The 13,948-nt window shown below is 37.3% G+C and overlaps 3 protein-coding genes across 3 annotated transcripts; all 3 read right to left on the reverse strand.

The window, feature by feature from the left end:
- Nucleotides 1–302: 302 nt before the first annotated feature.
- LOC117913549 lies at nucleotides 303–1,382 on the reverse strand. Its single transcript, XM_034828548.1, has one exon. The coding sequence runs from the start codon at nucleotides 1,371–1,373 to the stop codon at nucleotides 465–467; it is 909 nt and encodes a 302-aa protein (XP_034684439.1). The 5' UTR covers nucleotides 1,374–1,382; the 3' UTR covers nucleotides 303–464.
- A 2,060-nt stretch (nucleotides 1,383–3,442) lies between these two features.
- On the reverse strand, nucleotides 3,443–5,360 carry LOC117913671. Its single transcript, XM_034828714.1, has one exon. The coding sequence runs from the start codon at nucleotides 4,470–4,472 to the stop codon at nucleotides 3,543–3,545; it is 930 nt and encodes a 309-aa protein (XP_034684605.1). The 5' UTR covers nucleotides 4,473–5,360; the 3' UTR covers nucleotides 3,443–3,542.
- A 476-nt stretch (nucleotides 5,361–5,836) lies between these two features.
- Nucleotides 5,837–11,417, reverse strand: LOC117913670 (pentatricopeptide repeat-containing protein At2g17670). Its single transcript, XM_034828712.1, has 2 exons — nucleotides 9,967–11,417; nucleotides 5,837–6,605 (listed from the first exon to the last, which is right to left on the reverse strand). Exon 1 carries the CDS (start codon nucleotides 11,386–11,388, stop codon nucleotides 9,970–9,972), a length of 1,419 nt encoding a protein of 472 aa, XP_034684603.1. The 5' UTR covers nucleotides 11,389–11,417; the 3' UTR covers nucleotides 5,837–6,605; nucleotides 9,967–9,969.
- Between the last annotated feature and the right edge of the window lie 2,531 nt (nucleotides 11,418–13,948).

Raw genomic sequence — 13,948 nt, forward strand, 5'->3', positions numbered from 1 at the left:
TAATGTATGATTGTCAGATGGAAATGAGAAATCAAGACCATGAACAATGAAAAATTAAGGAATGTGCGCACGAGTGACTTCTTGTTTCCTTGTCTCCACTGTAGTCTCTAAACATTTCATTTGGTTTATTCGTGAAAAGCAAGGCTAGATTTTTTGTTTCTCAATCTTTCAGCAACAAGGGACAGGTAATTCCACCTATACAATATTCCAGTTCCACATCCATGCAGTGATCTACAGCATGTTAATTATTGAAGAACATAGTGCATATACTCTTAAAATGTGGAAATGGGGTCTGGAAATGCTTGAAGAAATTCAGTCGCATTGCATTAATAAACTAATACAATTGCATGCCACTAGAATTCTCATACAAACATGGGGTTTTGGGACATCAGCAAATCCTTCTAAAATACGGATGCCATGAGTCCATGACCAGTTGGGAGATGTGCAAAATTTGGTAGCTAGCTTCATTGATTGAGGACGTTGAGGAGGGAGACTCTATTTTGGATTAGACACCTATACATGCAATTCACTCCGGCTTCAAGACCTTCAATGCTAACATTGAGTGCCTCTAACCTCCTCTGGGTAACTTGCAATTCTACCTTGGCATCACTGTTGTGTAGTTGTTCTTGAAGAGTGTGGATGGCAACATCAACACTCCCCACCTCATTCACAATCTTCTGCCCTTTCCCTGAAGCCATGGGCATCAATTTCGTAATCAATGACCACCCCCCAAACATTTTCCTCACTGCTGGCATGGAGAAGAATAACAAGAGGGACCGAAAGGTGGATATGGTGATGCCGCTTACCTCTCTTAGCAGTCTAACCACCACTGCAAGATGGTGGTCAAGATGTAAGAGAGGAGAGGATCCAAGTCTGCTTTCCATTCGCTGCAATGCCCCAAGACACTTGGAGATATCCTTCTTCACCTTCTTCCTGAAGCAAATGTAAGAAGCGATATTACTCTCATTGCTTGAGTCTCCACCCCTTCTACGTAAAGCAGACTGAAGGTCTTGCACATGTTCGTTTGTCATCAGCAATATGTCTTTGGCTGTGCCACATGCGTCTAGTAACGTGACTGATCCGTCTAGAGCCTCTTCCACTAGTTTTCGGTGTTGATGGCGAAGAAGAGCTTGCCGGGTAAGGGGAGAGTGAATGAGTTCCTCAACATAGTTGTACAACTCCATGACCCCAGCCAAACCAATTTGAATGGTCTCGGCCCCTGGGGAAACTAGTACTGAAGCGCATGACACTTCCCAGGCTTTTAGCTTGTTCAACTCTGCTTCAATTATAAGGGAATGGGGGTGTAACCTGGTGGGTAAGCTAATGGACCTTACGGTACATTTTGAACCATGCGTTGCAGATGGGGCTGCCATCGCTATTTTCTTTGCAATGCTCAACTGACTGGACATTCAACAGAGGCCTTCAATCTACTTATAAGAACAAAATGAGGAGAACCTTGGTCCCTGTTCCCATGTGATTGCAATGTGGGTCACCCTATTTTCTCGATAATATTTTAACATTTTTGGCAAACAATTGCCAGAGCTTATTCTTTCTTTAGTTTTATGGGCCACCGATGACTTTGCTTACATGATGCTGATTACCCTGCAAGTACCATAAACAATGGGTACAGGCCATTGGTGCTGTATGCCTCCTTGCCTCCCCCAATTATCATTCAGCCCACCCTCTCAGCCATCACTCAATCATATTCATTGAATAATTCAAGACCATCTATGTGATGCTCAACACCAAAGGATGGCATCTCATGATTCTAGCTCTTATTTAAAAGAACCATGGAGGGGTAATGATTGACTAATTAAGATTAAGAAATATAGAAACAACGACAAGCCCGAGACAAGTTGCAGCATGAAAATTCAATATAGGGCATGAATCTAGGGGTATAGGGTGAAAAAAAAGAGTAATTGGGACACAAAAATGATGTTTATTCAGTCATTAGAAGACCATGGAATGAGTGATTGATGTTAAGAATGAATAGAGAATGAGAAAAGCCCAAGAGAAGTTTTAGCATGAAGAATCTATCATGGGCCATGAATCTAGGAGGATGGGTTGTGATACAAAGTAATAGGGCACAGAAATGTTGTTTATTCAAAATCAATAGCACCAGTGTCTCAAAATGGTACTGAATATTAGTAGTGAGTTCTATAATATAGCATTAAGGTAGAAGAAAACTGATCAGTGTCCTGGGGAGACAGGGAGACAGTTGATAGTATATCTCTCTCTTGGGAATTGAAGCAAGCCTCAAATGAATAATGGGTGAAAACAACACTGGCGCAGGGGCTGGAGAGCAGCGCCATACACAAGGGAATCAAAGCCATGATTCTCCTTGTCTCCTCTGGTTTCTCCATATGTTAATTTGATTTATAATAAACAACCAGTACATTGCACTTGTAATGTACATTACAATCAATTTCTCAAAGACAGTTACCGAGCCCGGCCTTTTGGAATTTTACTGCCAAATGAACAACATCGATATCTTCTGCTGAGGATTGAACTAACAAAGGTTAACATTTTGGAAGCACTTTCTACATATTAAATGCACCTTTCAACAATAGAGACAAAGGAGTAAATGTTCTCCATTTGGGCTACTCATCAAAAACCCCAGGCTGACCCTCAATTTAGTTAATGGTACTTGTTGGTGCTATATTGGTGGTTCAGATCACCCTGTGAGGCATGGAATTCAATTGCTGTTTTTTTTCTTCTTTTTTTAACCGGAACCCAGAACACAGAAAAAGAAAACAAAATGTTCCCTGCCATGGTAGTCTAAATTCAAAGAAACAGGAGGCAATGACCCACAGTAAGGTTGATGAGAGGAATCTGAAAGCATGTGAGAGAATGAGCATTGATGCATTATGCAAGAGGCATACTGGTGCCCTCCCCTTCTGTGCACCATGTGACCCTGGTCCTGTTTCAATTCCTATTAGGATTGGGACAGGAACAATAATGAGTAACGTGTGCTTTTGCCAATCGGTTCTTTTAATGTGTCCTGAAAGAGAGAGCATTTTTTAATTCAATTTGGCTCTTTTGATGTGCCCGTACAAATCAAGGTACTCCCAATCAATCCATGAGTTGAGTGTGGATCAACCATTCGCCACTAAAAAAATTAGCTTCAGACTCATCATGGTCATTAATAAATTCATTACATGTTTTCTGTCCTCAGAGAATCAAAATCATTGGGCCTCACTTTGGGACAAGAATATGCTGCATGTATAAACAATTTGCGGGAGGAGAAGTTGCTTTCTATGCTTTATTTCAAGTTTACTTTATTCAGCAAAATAACCAAATCAGCCTTAGCATACTGATACCTCAGCCTCACGTCATATCCTGTAGTTGAAACATGAACCTAAAATCTAATCATATGCATAAGTTGGCTTTACTTCACGTACTGGTGAGAATATGGTGAATGATCTTTTTACTGTATCCCTAAAGAATTTGCTATACAATTCTGCAACTGACGTGGGAAATTTCCCTTTCCTATTAGAAGAAAATGACCATCACTGCTCGTTAAAATTAGAGTTATAGCAGTTCTATGTCTTTACAGTGAGGATGTTTAGGAGGGAAACCCTATGCTGGATTAGGCGTCTATACAAGCAAGCTAATCCAGCTTCAATATCTTGAATCCTAATATCAAGTGTCTGTAATTTCCTTTGTGTCATTTGCAGATCAACCATATTGTTGCTGCCCCGGCTATGCCTATTGAGGGAGACCAGTGCAAAATCAACACATGCTACCTCATTGGTGCTCTCCTGGCTTCTCCCAGAAGCCAGTGACCCCGCTTGCATCAACTTTGAAACCAATGACCACCCACTAGCCTTTGTCTTCATTGCTGGCAAAGACAGATATAGCAAGAGGGACCGAAGGATAGAGATGGAGCTGGCGCTTAATTCGCTAAGCACCTGAACCACCACTGAAAGATGGTGATGTACATCCATCAGAGGAAAAGAACCAATTTTGCTCGCCATTTGCTTCAGTGTTCTAAGGCACTTGGCTACATCCCTCTTCACCTTCTTTCTGAAGCAAATGTATGCATTGACGTTACTAACAGTGCTTGAATCTCCACCCTTTCTCCGTAAGGCTGACTGAAGGTCCTGAACATGTTCCTTCATCATACCGAATAAGTCCCTCACAGTGCCACACATGTCTAGCAATACAACAGACATGTCCAGCGCCCCTTCCACTAGTTTTCCATGTCGGTTGTAGAAAAGAGTTTGTTGGACGAGGGGATAGTGAATGAGTTCCTCCACACAACTGTACAATTCTGCAAGACCAGCCAGACCAGCCAGACCAGTTTGAAGAGTCTCAGCTCCCAAAGGAACTATTGTGGAAAGTGATGATGCTTCCCAGGTTTTCAGTTTGTGTACCCTGGCTTCAACTTTAAGGGAACCGGGCTGTAACCTGAAGGGCAAGCTTATGGACCTGCTACGGTGCTGGGCAACAGGTGAAGATAAGCCTGCCATCTTTAGTGTTTGCTTTCTGCAAATGTTGAAGTCAGCCAATGGTGTATCCTATTTATAAGAAGAATGAGAGAAATCATGACCATTCATTCCAGTATGCATGTGAGGGCAATGTGAATCGACCTGATTTCTTTATGATAATCTTGTAACGTTTTCAGACAACCAACTGTGATTTCTTTAAATTTATGGTCATGAGAGCGGCGACATGCACTTTACCTACCATTTTGGTGAGGAACCCAAAATCGAAAACGAAGACAGAGCATGAGAGCTGTACACCTATTGCCTCCCCACTCCCCTATAATCCAGTTGGTATCCTCTATCAACCATAACTCTTAGATCTTATGTAGCTATCTAATATTTTGTGTTTAGAAAACAACTGCATTTCAACATCAATGTGGGCAATGCATGCTAATCTATTGGCATAAATCTAGAGGCTAAGCAGCAAGTAAAGAAAAACAAATGGCAAGAAAAAACATCATTCCAGGAATCTAGAGTTGGAAATTTCAGTGATTGGTGCTAATTCCCAAATGCTACTTCTTTAATCTCAAAACAGCAAGGGAGACAAGGATGCTCCTGATGCCATATTCTTTTGTGTCTATTGAATTGAAACAGGAATAAACATATAAACCAAGTAAATAAATCTGGAGAGGGAAAAGAGAGGTCAATTCTCATGCTCATTACATACCCCATGGAAGCCATGATTCTCTTTATTACGATTTTCTCGCCTTGTTGAGTTCACTGTCAAACATGCTTGTAAATGTTCATCAAGAAAATTAAAACAGACACAATTGTGTGGCCAATTTTTATATGGCGATCATGAATACAACAACCAAATATGATGCCACATGGGTTGGTAAATGGCCTAATATTTGCTTACGTCCCCTTGATGCATTTCTATGGAAATAGCATAATATGAGAATGAGAATGAAGATAAATCATGATAATAAAGAAAAAAGACGATCAAAATTCTAATAACAATCAAATTTGGTAACCAAGAGATTTGCTTTTCCATTCTCATTCTCCATTTCAATATTCCAAATATTGCTTTGATGGCTAGAACCCAATTAGAAAGGATGGTTTTTCTCTTGGAATTGATGCACAAGGGGCTTTTAGAATGCAAATAGCAATCCGAAAACCAAATTATGGAGAAATTTGAATTGGAAAAACAATTCAAATATAATTTAAGTTACATAATATTAACAATATTTGAGTAAACTGCACACATCCCTTCCATATCTTCACAACTATGCAATTTTTAAAATTGATTAATAATCTTTCCAAGCATAACATATATCACTATTGTTCTTCCCCAAATTATAGTCAAATGAACTTCTAAATACCACGTCTGCAAGTTCTCCATTGATACATAAGGTGCAAGAAAATCTGAAAGCAGAATTTACTAAAGGACAGGTCATACATCTACTCAAAATTAAACAAAATTCTGTGGAGGTCAACTGTCCATACAGTAAATCAATAAGAAATATGGAAGACTCCTGCAAAACTAGAAGTCTACAAGGCCATCAAAGACTCAGGAGCTAAGTGATTTTAAAACAAAAAGGGAAAAAAATGCCACAGTTCCTACCGTGGCCAAATCTATCAGTACAAAATAGTAGTAATAGAATCTCGATGGCATTCCATGCTTATGCTTGCAGTTCGTTACCAGGCTTCACCACCTTGAAAGTGGCTAATTTTATTTTCTCATATCAGCTTAGCATAAACTTACAAGCTTTATTAGTACCAGGATGTAGTTTATCAAATCAAATATGGTTTGTAGTCCAGATAATCATCCAAAGCAAACATGTTATCCCTTGTATTCACTGTGGTTTCTCCGGACCACAGCTAGATTTTTGGTGTTCAGAGTCTGAGAACCGCCATTGGATGTGTAAGTACCACATATACAAGCATTTATCTCATTTGAGGGAAGGTCAATGAAGAGTTGAAAATTCCAACCCATAGAACCCACAATAGCTTTCCCACATTTAGAACCTTGGAGAAAGAAGACCATTTAAGACTTCTTTGCAAGAAAAGGAACAAAAGCCTCAACCATGTATCCAGCCTCAGCCATGTATCTAGCCTCAGTGTAGCAAAATGCAATAGCAGTTGATGGCATAGAAACAAACAGTTGTCTTCACATCCCTGACAATAAAACACGATTCAATTACATCAAATATATTCATGTGTGGTAGAAAATCTTTAGCCTTCTAAAGCCAAATAAAACTTTCAACATCAGGTTATCCAGGAGAAGACCATGGAACTACTAAATCAAATAGAAAGTTACCTTACAAATGATGGACTTCCCACCCAAGCTACCTTTTAACACAACTAATGAACACTTCTATCCATGTGTCATTTTCAGGTCCCAATCATTTGGTTTTAACCTCATCTGTGCTCATAATTGTTAAAAGGCAAACCTTAGATGTGCCTAGGCCAACATGTAGTGACTCCCCAGTTGAAGAACCTTGCTTGTCAAGGTATGTGCCTTGTTGGAGAGGCATGCCTCATTTATTTTCTTTCTTTTTTTCCAAGAACTTTTCTTGAAATTTCTGGTTATATATCTCAATTTTACATAATTGCATTAGTTTTTTGTTGGATTTTCTTTTAAATGCTTGGAATCTTGGATTTCTTTGCTACTTGAATTGAAATTTTGGATCGTATTCAATAGTATCATTAAATGATAAATGTTTGCAGGACAAAATTTATGATATTATTTTAGGCAATGATATACATAGTAGGTCGCACCTCAATTTGCTCAAGTTTTTGTGCCTCATGTTGCACCTTGCGCATAGGCCTAAGATTTAGGCGCACTTTGTGCCTTTCAGAATTAAGTTTGCGCCAAGGGCTGTCCCAAAACTCCTACCTGATCGAATCTATTGATCTATTTAAATTCCCAGCCATGGCCTCAATTTTTCATACTTCTACTTTTACAAGCATTGTCCATGATATATTTTATAACCAATAAGATTGTATTGAGAAGTGCCAAGAAGAAAAGGGAGACAATTCAAGCATTGTTTCTGATTTTTCTATATGATAAAGAGCACGATTTCAACTGATACAAACAAAAGAGAAAACTATTGGGAGTGATTGATCCAATGAAGAAAACTCATCCAAGTCAATCATATGTGTAGAAAGCTCAATCAGATCAAATGATCTATATGGCTTGGGTTCTGCTTTGGTTTGAGGTTTCTTAGGGCTAACAGTTAACATGAACAAAAGCAAACCAAGTCCGGTAGGGAAGGTCCCTAATGTGGAGGAGCTAGCATTGATGATGGGTTGTAGAGTAGGAAATGTCTGTCAGTTACTTGAGCTTGCCTTTGTGGGCTCCTTTCAAGACATCAACCATTTGGGATGTGCTAGAGGAGAGGTTTTCCAAAAGACCAACAATTTGGAAGAGGCAATGTCTCTCAAAGGTGGGAGACTAATTTGATTAAAAAGTGCTCTTAGTAGCCTATCCTAATTTATCTATGGTCCTTTTTGTTATTCCTAAATTGGTAGCTTTAAAACTGAAAAAACTTCAAAGAGATTTCCCATGAGGAGGGGCTGTTGAGAAGAAGCCTCATCTCATAAAATGCATTAATCTGTAACGATAAAAAGAAAGAGGCTTAGGCATTAAGGACTTGTCCACTCTCCATAAAGCCTTATCAGGAATATCGTGTTTAAGATTCGCTTTGGGGACGAATATGCTTTGGAAAATAGTCATAGTGGGAAAGTTTGGTTCCTGTATGCTTTGGGTTAGCCTTTGGGCACCCTTTATTCTTTATATATAATATTTTTCAGTGCTATTACCTATCAAAAATAAAAATAAAAATAAAAATAAATAGTGGGAAAGTTTGGAGAAGAGCCCATTGGTGCTCTCGAATAGGAAGGGAAGGCTATGGTAGTGTTGGCTTGTGGAAGATGATAAGAAAAAGATGAGGAGTCGTTAAGGCCAAGACAAGGTTTGTAGTGGGTAACAGGAGAAGAATCAACTCTTGGCACGATGAATAGTGTGGTGATGTTCCTTTGACTCTTTTTTTATCTCTATTCTCCTTTGTAGCTTCTAAAGAGACTTGAGTGAATGATTTTCAGGTGGTAGAGGGCAGATTGATCTTGTGCAACCCATCCTTCTTAAGACATTTCCAAGTTGCTTCAAAAGCTACATGTGTTAGGAAGGAGCAGCAGGAGTAGGAGAGAGGAGAACAAGGACAAAATAATATGGAAGGCTAGTAAAAGTGGGGCTTTCTTTGTTAAGCTTTCCCTGTTAAGTCCTTCTACTCTACCTTGGAGTTCGAATGAGAAGTGTCTTTCCCCTCAAAGATAGTGTGGGGCTCTTAGACTCCCATGAAAGCAGATCTCTTCGCATGGGAAGTGGCTTAAGGAGCATTCAAGCCATGGACCGACTTAGGAGAAGAGGTTGGGTTTTAGCGAGTTATTGTTGTATGTGTAAAAATGCAGAAGAATCAAGAGACTGTCTCGTCCATTGTGGCGAAGTTAGGGGGCTATGACACTTCTTGTTATCTTAATTTAGCATTTTGTGGGTTCTCCATTTTTTGGTGAAAACTTGTTAATGTGTTAGAATGAGAGTTTTTATGTGCAAGAAGAGAAGAAAGGCTTAGAGACAAGTCCTCTTTGCCTATTCTGGATAATTTGGAAGGAACATAATCAAAGAATTTTGAAGGGGAGCAACACACAAACCAATCTCTTATATTTCTAATCTGTGCATGTGATCTTGTGGGTCTCTTTAGGATCATGTTCAAGTTGATTCCCCATCCTCAATGGATTTCTTCTAGTAGTTGTATGTTGAGTAATACATTGGGATTGTATTCATTGGTTGTTTCTTTTTTCTTTGTAGATGTGTAAGTATGCCTATTTTTGTTTGACCCTTTTAATATATTATCATTTTCTTTTATCTACATATATATATAATCCAAATAAAAAATGTGATCACTGGATTTAAGTTAAAAAGTGTGACCAAAGTGGCTATTTCCCTCCAATGTGGTAATCCTAAGATTTCCAAGGGAGTTTGTATCTATGCCAACAAAAAGCTTCAAAGATCTCTAGGTATGGAAGGACATAACATGAACTTCAATTTATCAAGCATGAAAAATACCTCAACACAAACATCTCCTTATGATGTTCAATAACAAAAATCACCAATGCCATTGGATCAGAGAGACTACATTGGTGACCAACAAAAAATTGAAAGTCTTTGCTCCAAAATCCTATTCCATTGAACCATTTTGCATTAGTTTGCTAAAATTAAGAAATTACAATTTGTGGAATCCCATTTTCATATCCTAAATGCTTTTGATTCGTATCATAGTTGTTTTACCCATCAAAAAACAATTGGTGGAATCACATTCTTGTTGATCATAGTAATAATTATCATGCAACAAGCACAATACTACTTGAGCAGTCTAGAAAAGAAAGGACAAAAAGAAAAGAACTTCATTTGAATGCTAGTAAAAGGATTAACAATAAATGCCTATGACAGACTAAATAACATGAATAAGAATCATACCATTTAGGAAGCAAGGCCTTGTTCTCTAGCTTTCCTCAACCACTTAAGTGAATTTTCCAACGTTGAGTAAGCAGTAACATCGTCAAAACTCTTACTCTGCACCACATAATCAAATGCTTCATAAGCCTCTGCAACTCGACCTTCCTTACAAAGGGCCCTCACAAAAGTAGCATAAGAAGCTTTCTCAAGCTTCATACCACCAGACTTCATTACTCCATACAATTCAATCCCTCTTTCCAGCATTCTTAACTTACACAAACCATGAAGCAATGTATTATATGTGCATGAATTTGGACTGCAACCCTTGGCTTCCATCTCCTCCAATAATGCCAATGCACCCAATGCATTTCCCTCCCGACACAATCCATTCATCAATGATGTGTATGTAACTGCATCTGGAAAATGACCCATTTCTGCCATGATATCCAAAAACTTCCTAGCTTCTTTAACCCTCCCTGACTTCGACAACCCAAAAATCAAAGTATTATATGTGACAAGGTCAGGCTCTACTCCTTCCTCCTTCATTTTCTTATAAACACCAATTGCCTCACTGCCCTTATCCAATATACAATAACCTTTCATAATTGTATTGTAAACATAACAATCTGGCTTAAATCCGGCCTCTCCTAATACTTCTAACAACCGTGTTGCCTCCCGGAGATTCCTTCCATTACATACATTATCAATCAAAATTGTGTAAGTAACAAGGTCAGGTTTCAATTGAAAAGAGTTTTGCAACTCATCTATGAAATTGTAGACAGTACTCAAAGCCCTAGTCTTGCAAAGATGCCTGATGATAAAATTGTAGGTAAAAGAATCAGGCGGCGAGTGTTTGAGTGATAATTCTTTTACCAATTCAATTGCGTGCTCTTCTCGGCCCGCTGAACAGAGCGATCGGACAGCGATGTCGGTGGTGACGCGGTCCGGTGGAAAGCCATGGGTGACCATTAAATTGAGGGTTTGATGGACAGCGGATAGGTCTGAATTGGGTGATTTGCAGGACTGGGAGAGCAGGATGTGGTAAGTGGACCGTTCGGGAGAGAAGGAAGGTTGAGATTTGATCATGTGGCGCAGAAAAGAAATGGAGTCATTGACGGTGGAGATTGAAGAGTACGATTGGAGGAGAGCGTTGTGGAATCGGAGGTCAAGTGGGGTTGTGGAGGTGGTGGTGATGGATGCAAATAATTTCTTGGCATCTAAGAGATTGGGGGAGTTGAAGATTACTGGGGATTTAGGGTCTTCGATAGGAGTTCTAGTTTTCTTGGTTTTACCTGAAGGTTGAGGTCTTTTCTTGGGAAAATGATGGGGCTTCTGGGGGGTTTCTAGGACAGTGGACTGTTTAGGAAGAACTGCAGGAGGGTTTTTGAGGAGAGTAGTCACTGGAACTGTTGACGTACGGAATGACGGTGGAATCTTTCCCATCTTCTTCTTCTTCTTCTTCCTCTTCCTTCTTCTCTGGTTTTGGGTTTTTAGGGTTTTGCAGGGTTTTAGCAGGCAGGGGCGAAGGAAGGCTTGGGCCTGTCCAATCCAGACCAGCTGGATGATTTTCTTTGGTACAGCCCAAGCCCAAAATTTTAAAAGCAATCTATTGAGCAAGAAATAAATTGTTACCCAAAACATACGCACAATTGAACTCCTGTAAAATAATATTCTCAGATAAATTATTTAACACGAATTATTAATTTGTGGATAAATAAATAATTTATTGATTTATTGATAAATAAATTTTTATTATTATATATATATGACTTATAAATTAAAAAATAATATAAGTAATTATATTTTTTTGTAAAATGGATATAATTTATAAAAATATATATATATATATATATTTTTAAAAAAGACAAACTTTAATATTATATTTATTTAAAATTTTCTATTTATAGGAATAAAATATTTAAAGATAATTATTTTTAGGCAAAAGCAAAAAATCACGGATTTTGCACTAAAAACAAAGCCATTCACATTTACATTTTCTCTTATAAGAAGAATTTTTTATTTATAATACTGATGTATTAAAATTTTGATAACATTACTTTTCTATTTTTATTTTTATTTTAATGCACATATTTTTTTTTATATATTTACAAGGATATATATATATATTGGTTTCTAACTTAAATTGTTATGATTTTCTAAGAATTTATGTTACATATATATAAATATATATTTATTTTATAATAAATATTATACAATTAAAAATTTAAGATTAATATATATTTTACTTGAAAATAGTAATTGAAAATACTTCTGAAATACTTTCTATTCTACATGTAAACTTTTCATAAAATTTGTTAAACTCAAAACATTTATTAACTAAACACGTATAGTGGGAATACAAAAATATAACCTATCCCATACCTCCACGAGGAGAAAATCTATATATAATTGAAATTTTTGTCCTCTTTTGTCGCTCCTTAATCATTGTTATTGAAGGATCCACCACACACCCTTATGAACATTAGGAACTTGAATTGCCACATCCGCTTGTGATTGGATCAAAACTATAGGCCATGAAGGTATCAATATATGTGAAGGTGTTGTATGCCTATACCTTGGAATGTGGAGGGCTACATTTGGATGAGTAACCTTTGACATCTCTTGTATAGGAAAAGGATGTCATAAGTGGAGGCATACTTGATGATATGAATGACTTAGTAAGGATAATGTTAATGCCTTTAATGGGGGTGGAGGGATGAGTAAGTTTATTATTAGTTTCCTACATCATTAGTTTCTATTTTAGGTTAGTTTCTATTTTCTATATCATTAATTTTTATTTTAGGTTCATCATTAGTTTCTTATTTTAGGTATTTCCTTTATTTTTCGCATTACAACTAGAAGAAATTCAATATGATTTTTCAAAATTATTCCTTAATTTTAAGATCTTATTGTGATCTTTGTGTTTGTTCTTGAATGTTTTTTTTTTTTTTTTTGTTTCATTTCAAAACAAACCTTTTGTTGCACCCAAGAGTGGGGGAAATGACGTAGAAAACTCAGATAGGAATGGAGAGGTTGATGTGTATGGCTTAGGTAAGTATGGGGACGACGACATAAATGCCCTAAATGGTGGAACAACTTATATGGATGGGTGAAGTGGATGTGTAGCTAAAATAAAGGTCTTCTCAAGTGGACACACAGGTAGTTAAGGTCGTCACCTACCATTTCTCTCTTTACCTTGAATAGGATGCAACCTAGTGATAGTAGTTGATACAAGTGGTCTCTAAGGTGATCCTAATGATGTAAATGGCTTCTCTGCTAGACATATATGATAACCCTCTCAAATAATGTGTAAAACATTAGTAGACATTCAATGAATGTCTCCTAAAATATTTGAAGTGGCTTTAACAAATTGACTCGTAATTTGTGTCATAGTAGTAATCCATAAACAAACTCAAATGTCAAGAACAAATATGTTTTATTAATTATAATTTAAAATAAGAGATTTGTTGGTCAAAATATATTACCAACAACTCACTAGAGGTTGCTATGCAATGATACTTAAATGGATCCTTGTGAATTGGGTGTGTAATCAATCAACATTTAATGTAATACCTAGTATTAATAAATTAAATAAGTAATAATGATTATCTTAGTACTTAACCTTAAACGTGTTTAATTAGAGGCTAAAATTAGTTTAATGTTAATCTTGTTTAATTATGAATTAAACTTTGATTAAGGTTAAGTGTGATTAGTTAATAACTTGAGCATGTGTATTAGCTTTTTGGGGGTTAATCAAAATTAAGAAAACTTAAGGGATTGATGGGTAGCTACAAACATAAAATATCACAAGCAGAAGGACTAGGTTGCAATATGGGGAATTAGTGGTTATAGTGCCAGCCTTAGGGCTTGTCACCTCATGCATGCTAGCTTAAGAATCACTTTACAAGGGCTGCCAACCCTCATTTTCAACCCATTCTATGCAACAATTTGGTAGATTAGAGAGAGAAGTTAGAGAGAAAAAGTAGAGGAATCCAGATGAGAA

This window comes from Vitis riparia, chromosome 4 (genome assembly GCF_004353265.1).
Source record: "Vitis riparia cultivar Riparia Gloire de Montpellier isolate 1030 chromosome 4, EGFV_Vit.rip_1.0, whole genome shotgun sequence".
NCBI classification, from domain to species: domain Eukaryota; kingdom Viridiplantae; phylum Streptophyta; class Magnoliopsida; order Vitales; family Vitaceae; genus Vitis; species Vitis riparia.

What these genes read in the sequence shown, in the direction of transcription:
- LOC117913549 (XM_034828548.1), bottom strand. Translation starts at nt 1,373, where the DNA reads ATGGCAGCCCCATCTGCAACGCATGGTTCAAAATGTACCGTAAGGTCC.
- LOC117913671 (XM_034828714.1), bottom strand. Translation starts at nt 4,472, where the DNA reads ATGGCAGGCTTATCTTCACCTGTTGCCCAGCACCGTAGCAGGTCCATA.
- LOC117913670 (XM_034828712.1), bottom strand. Translation starts at nt 11,388, where the DNA reads ATGGGAAAGATTCCACCGTCATTCCGTACGTCAACAGTTCCAGTGACT.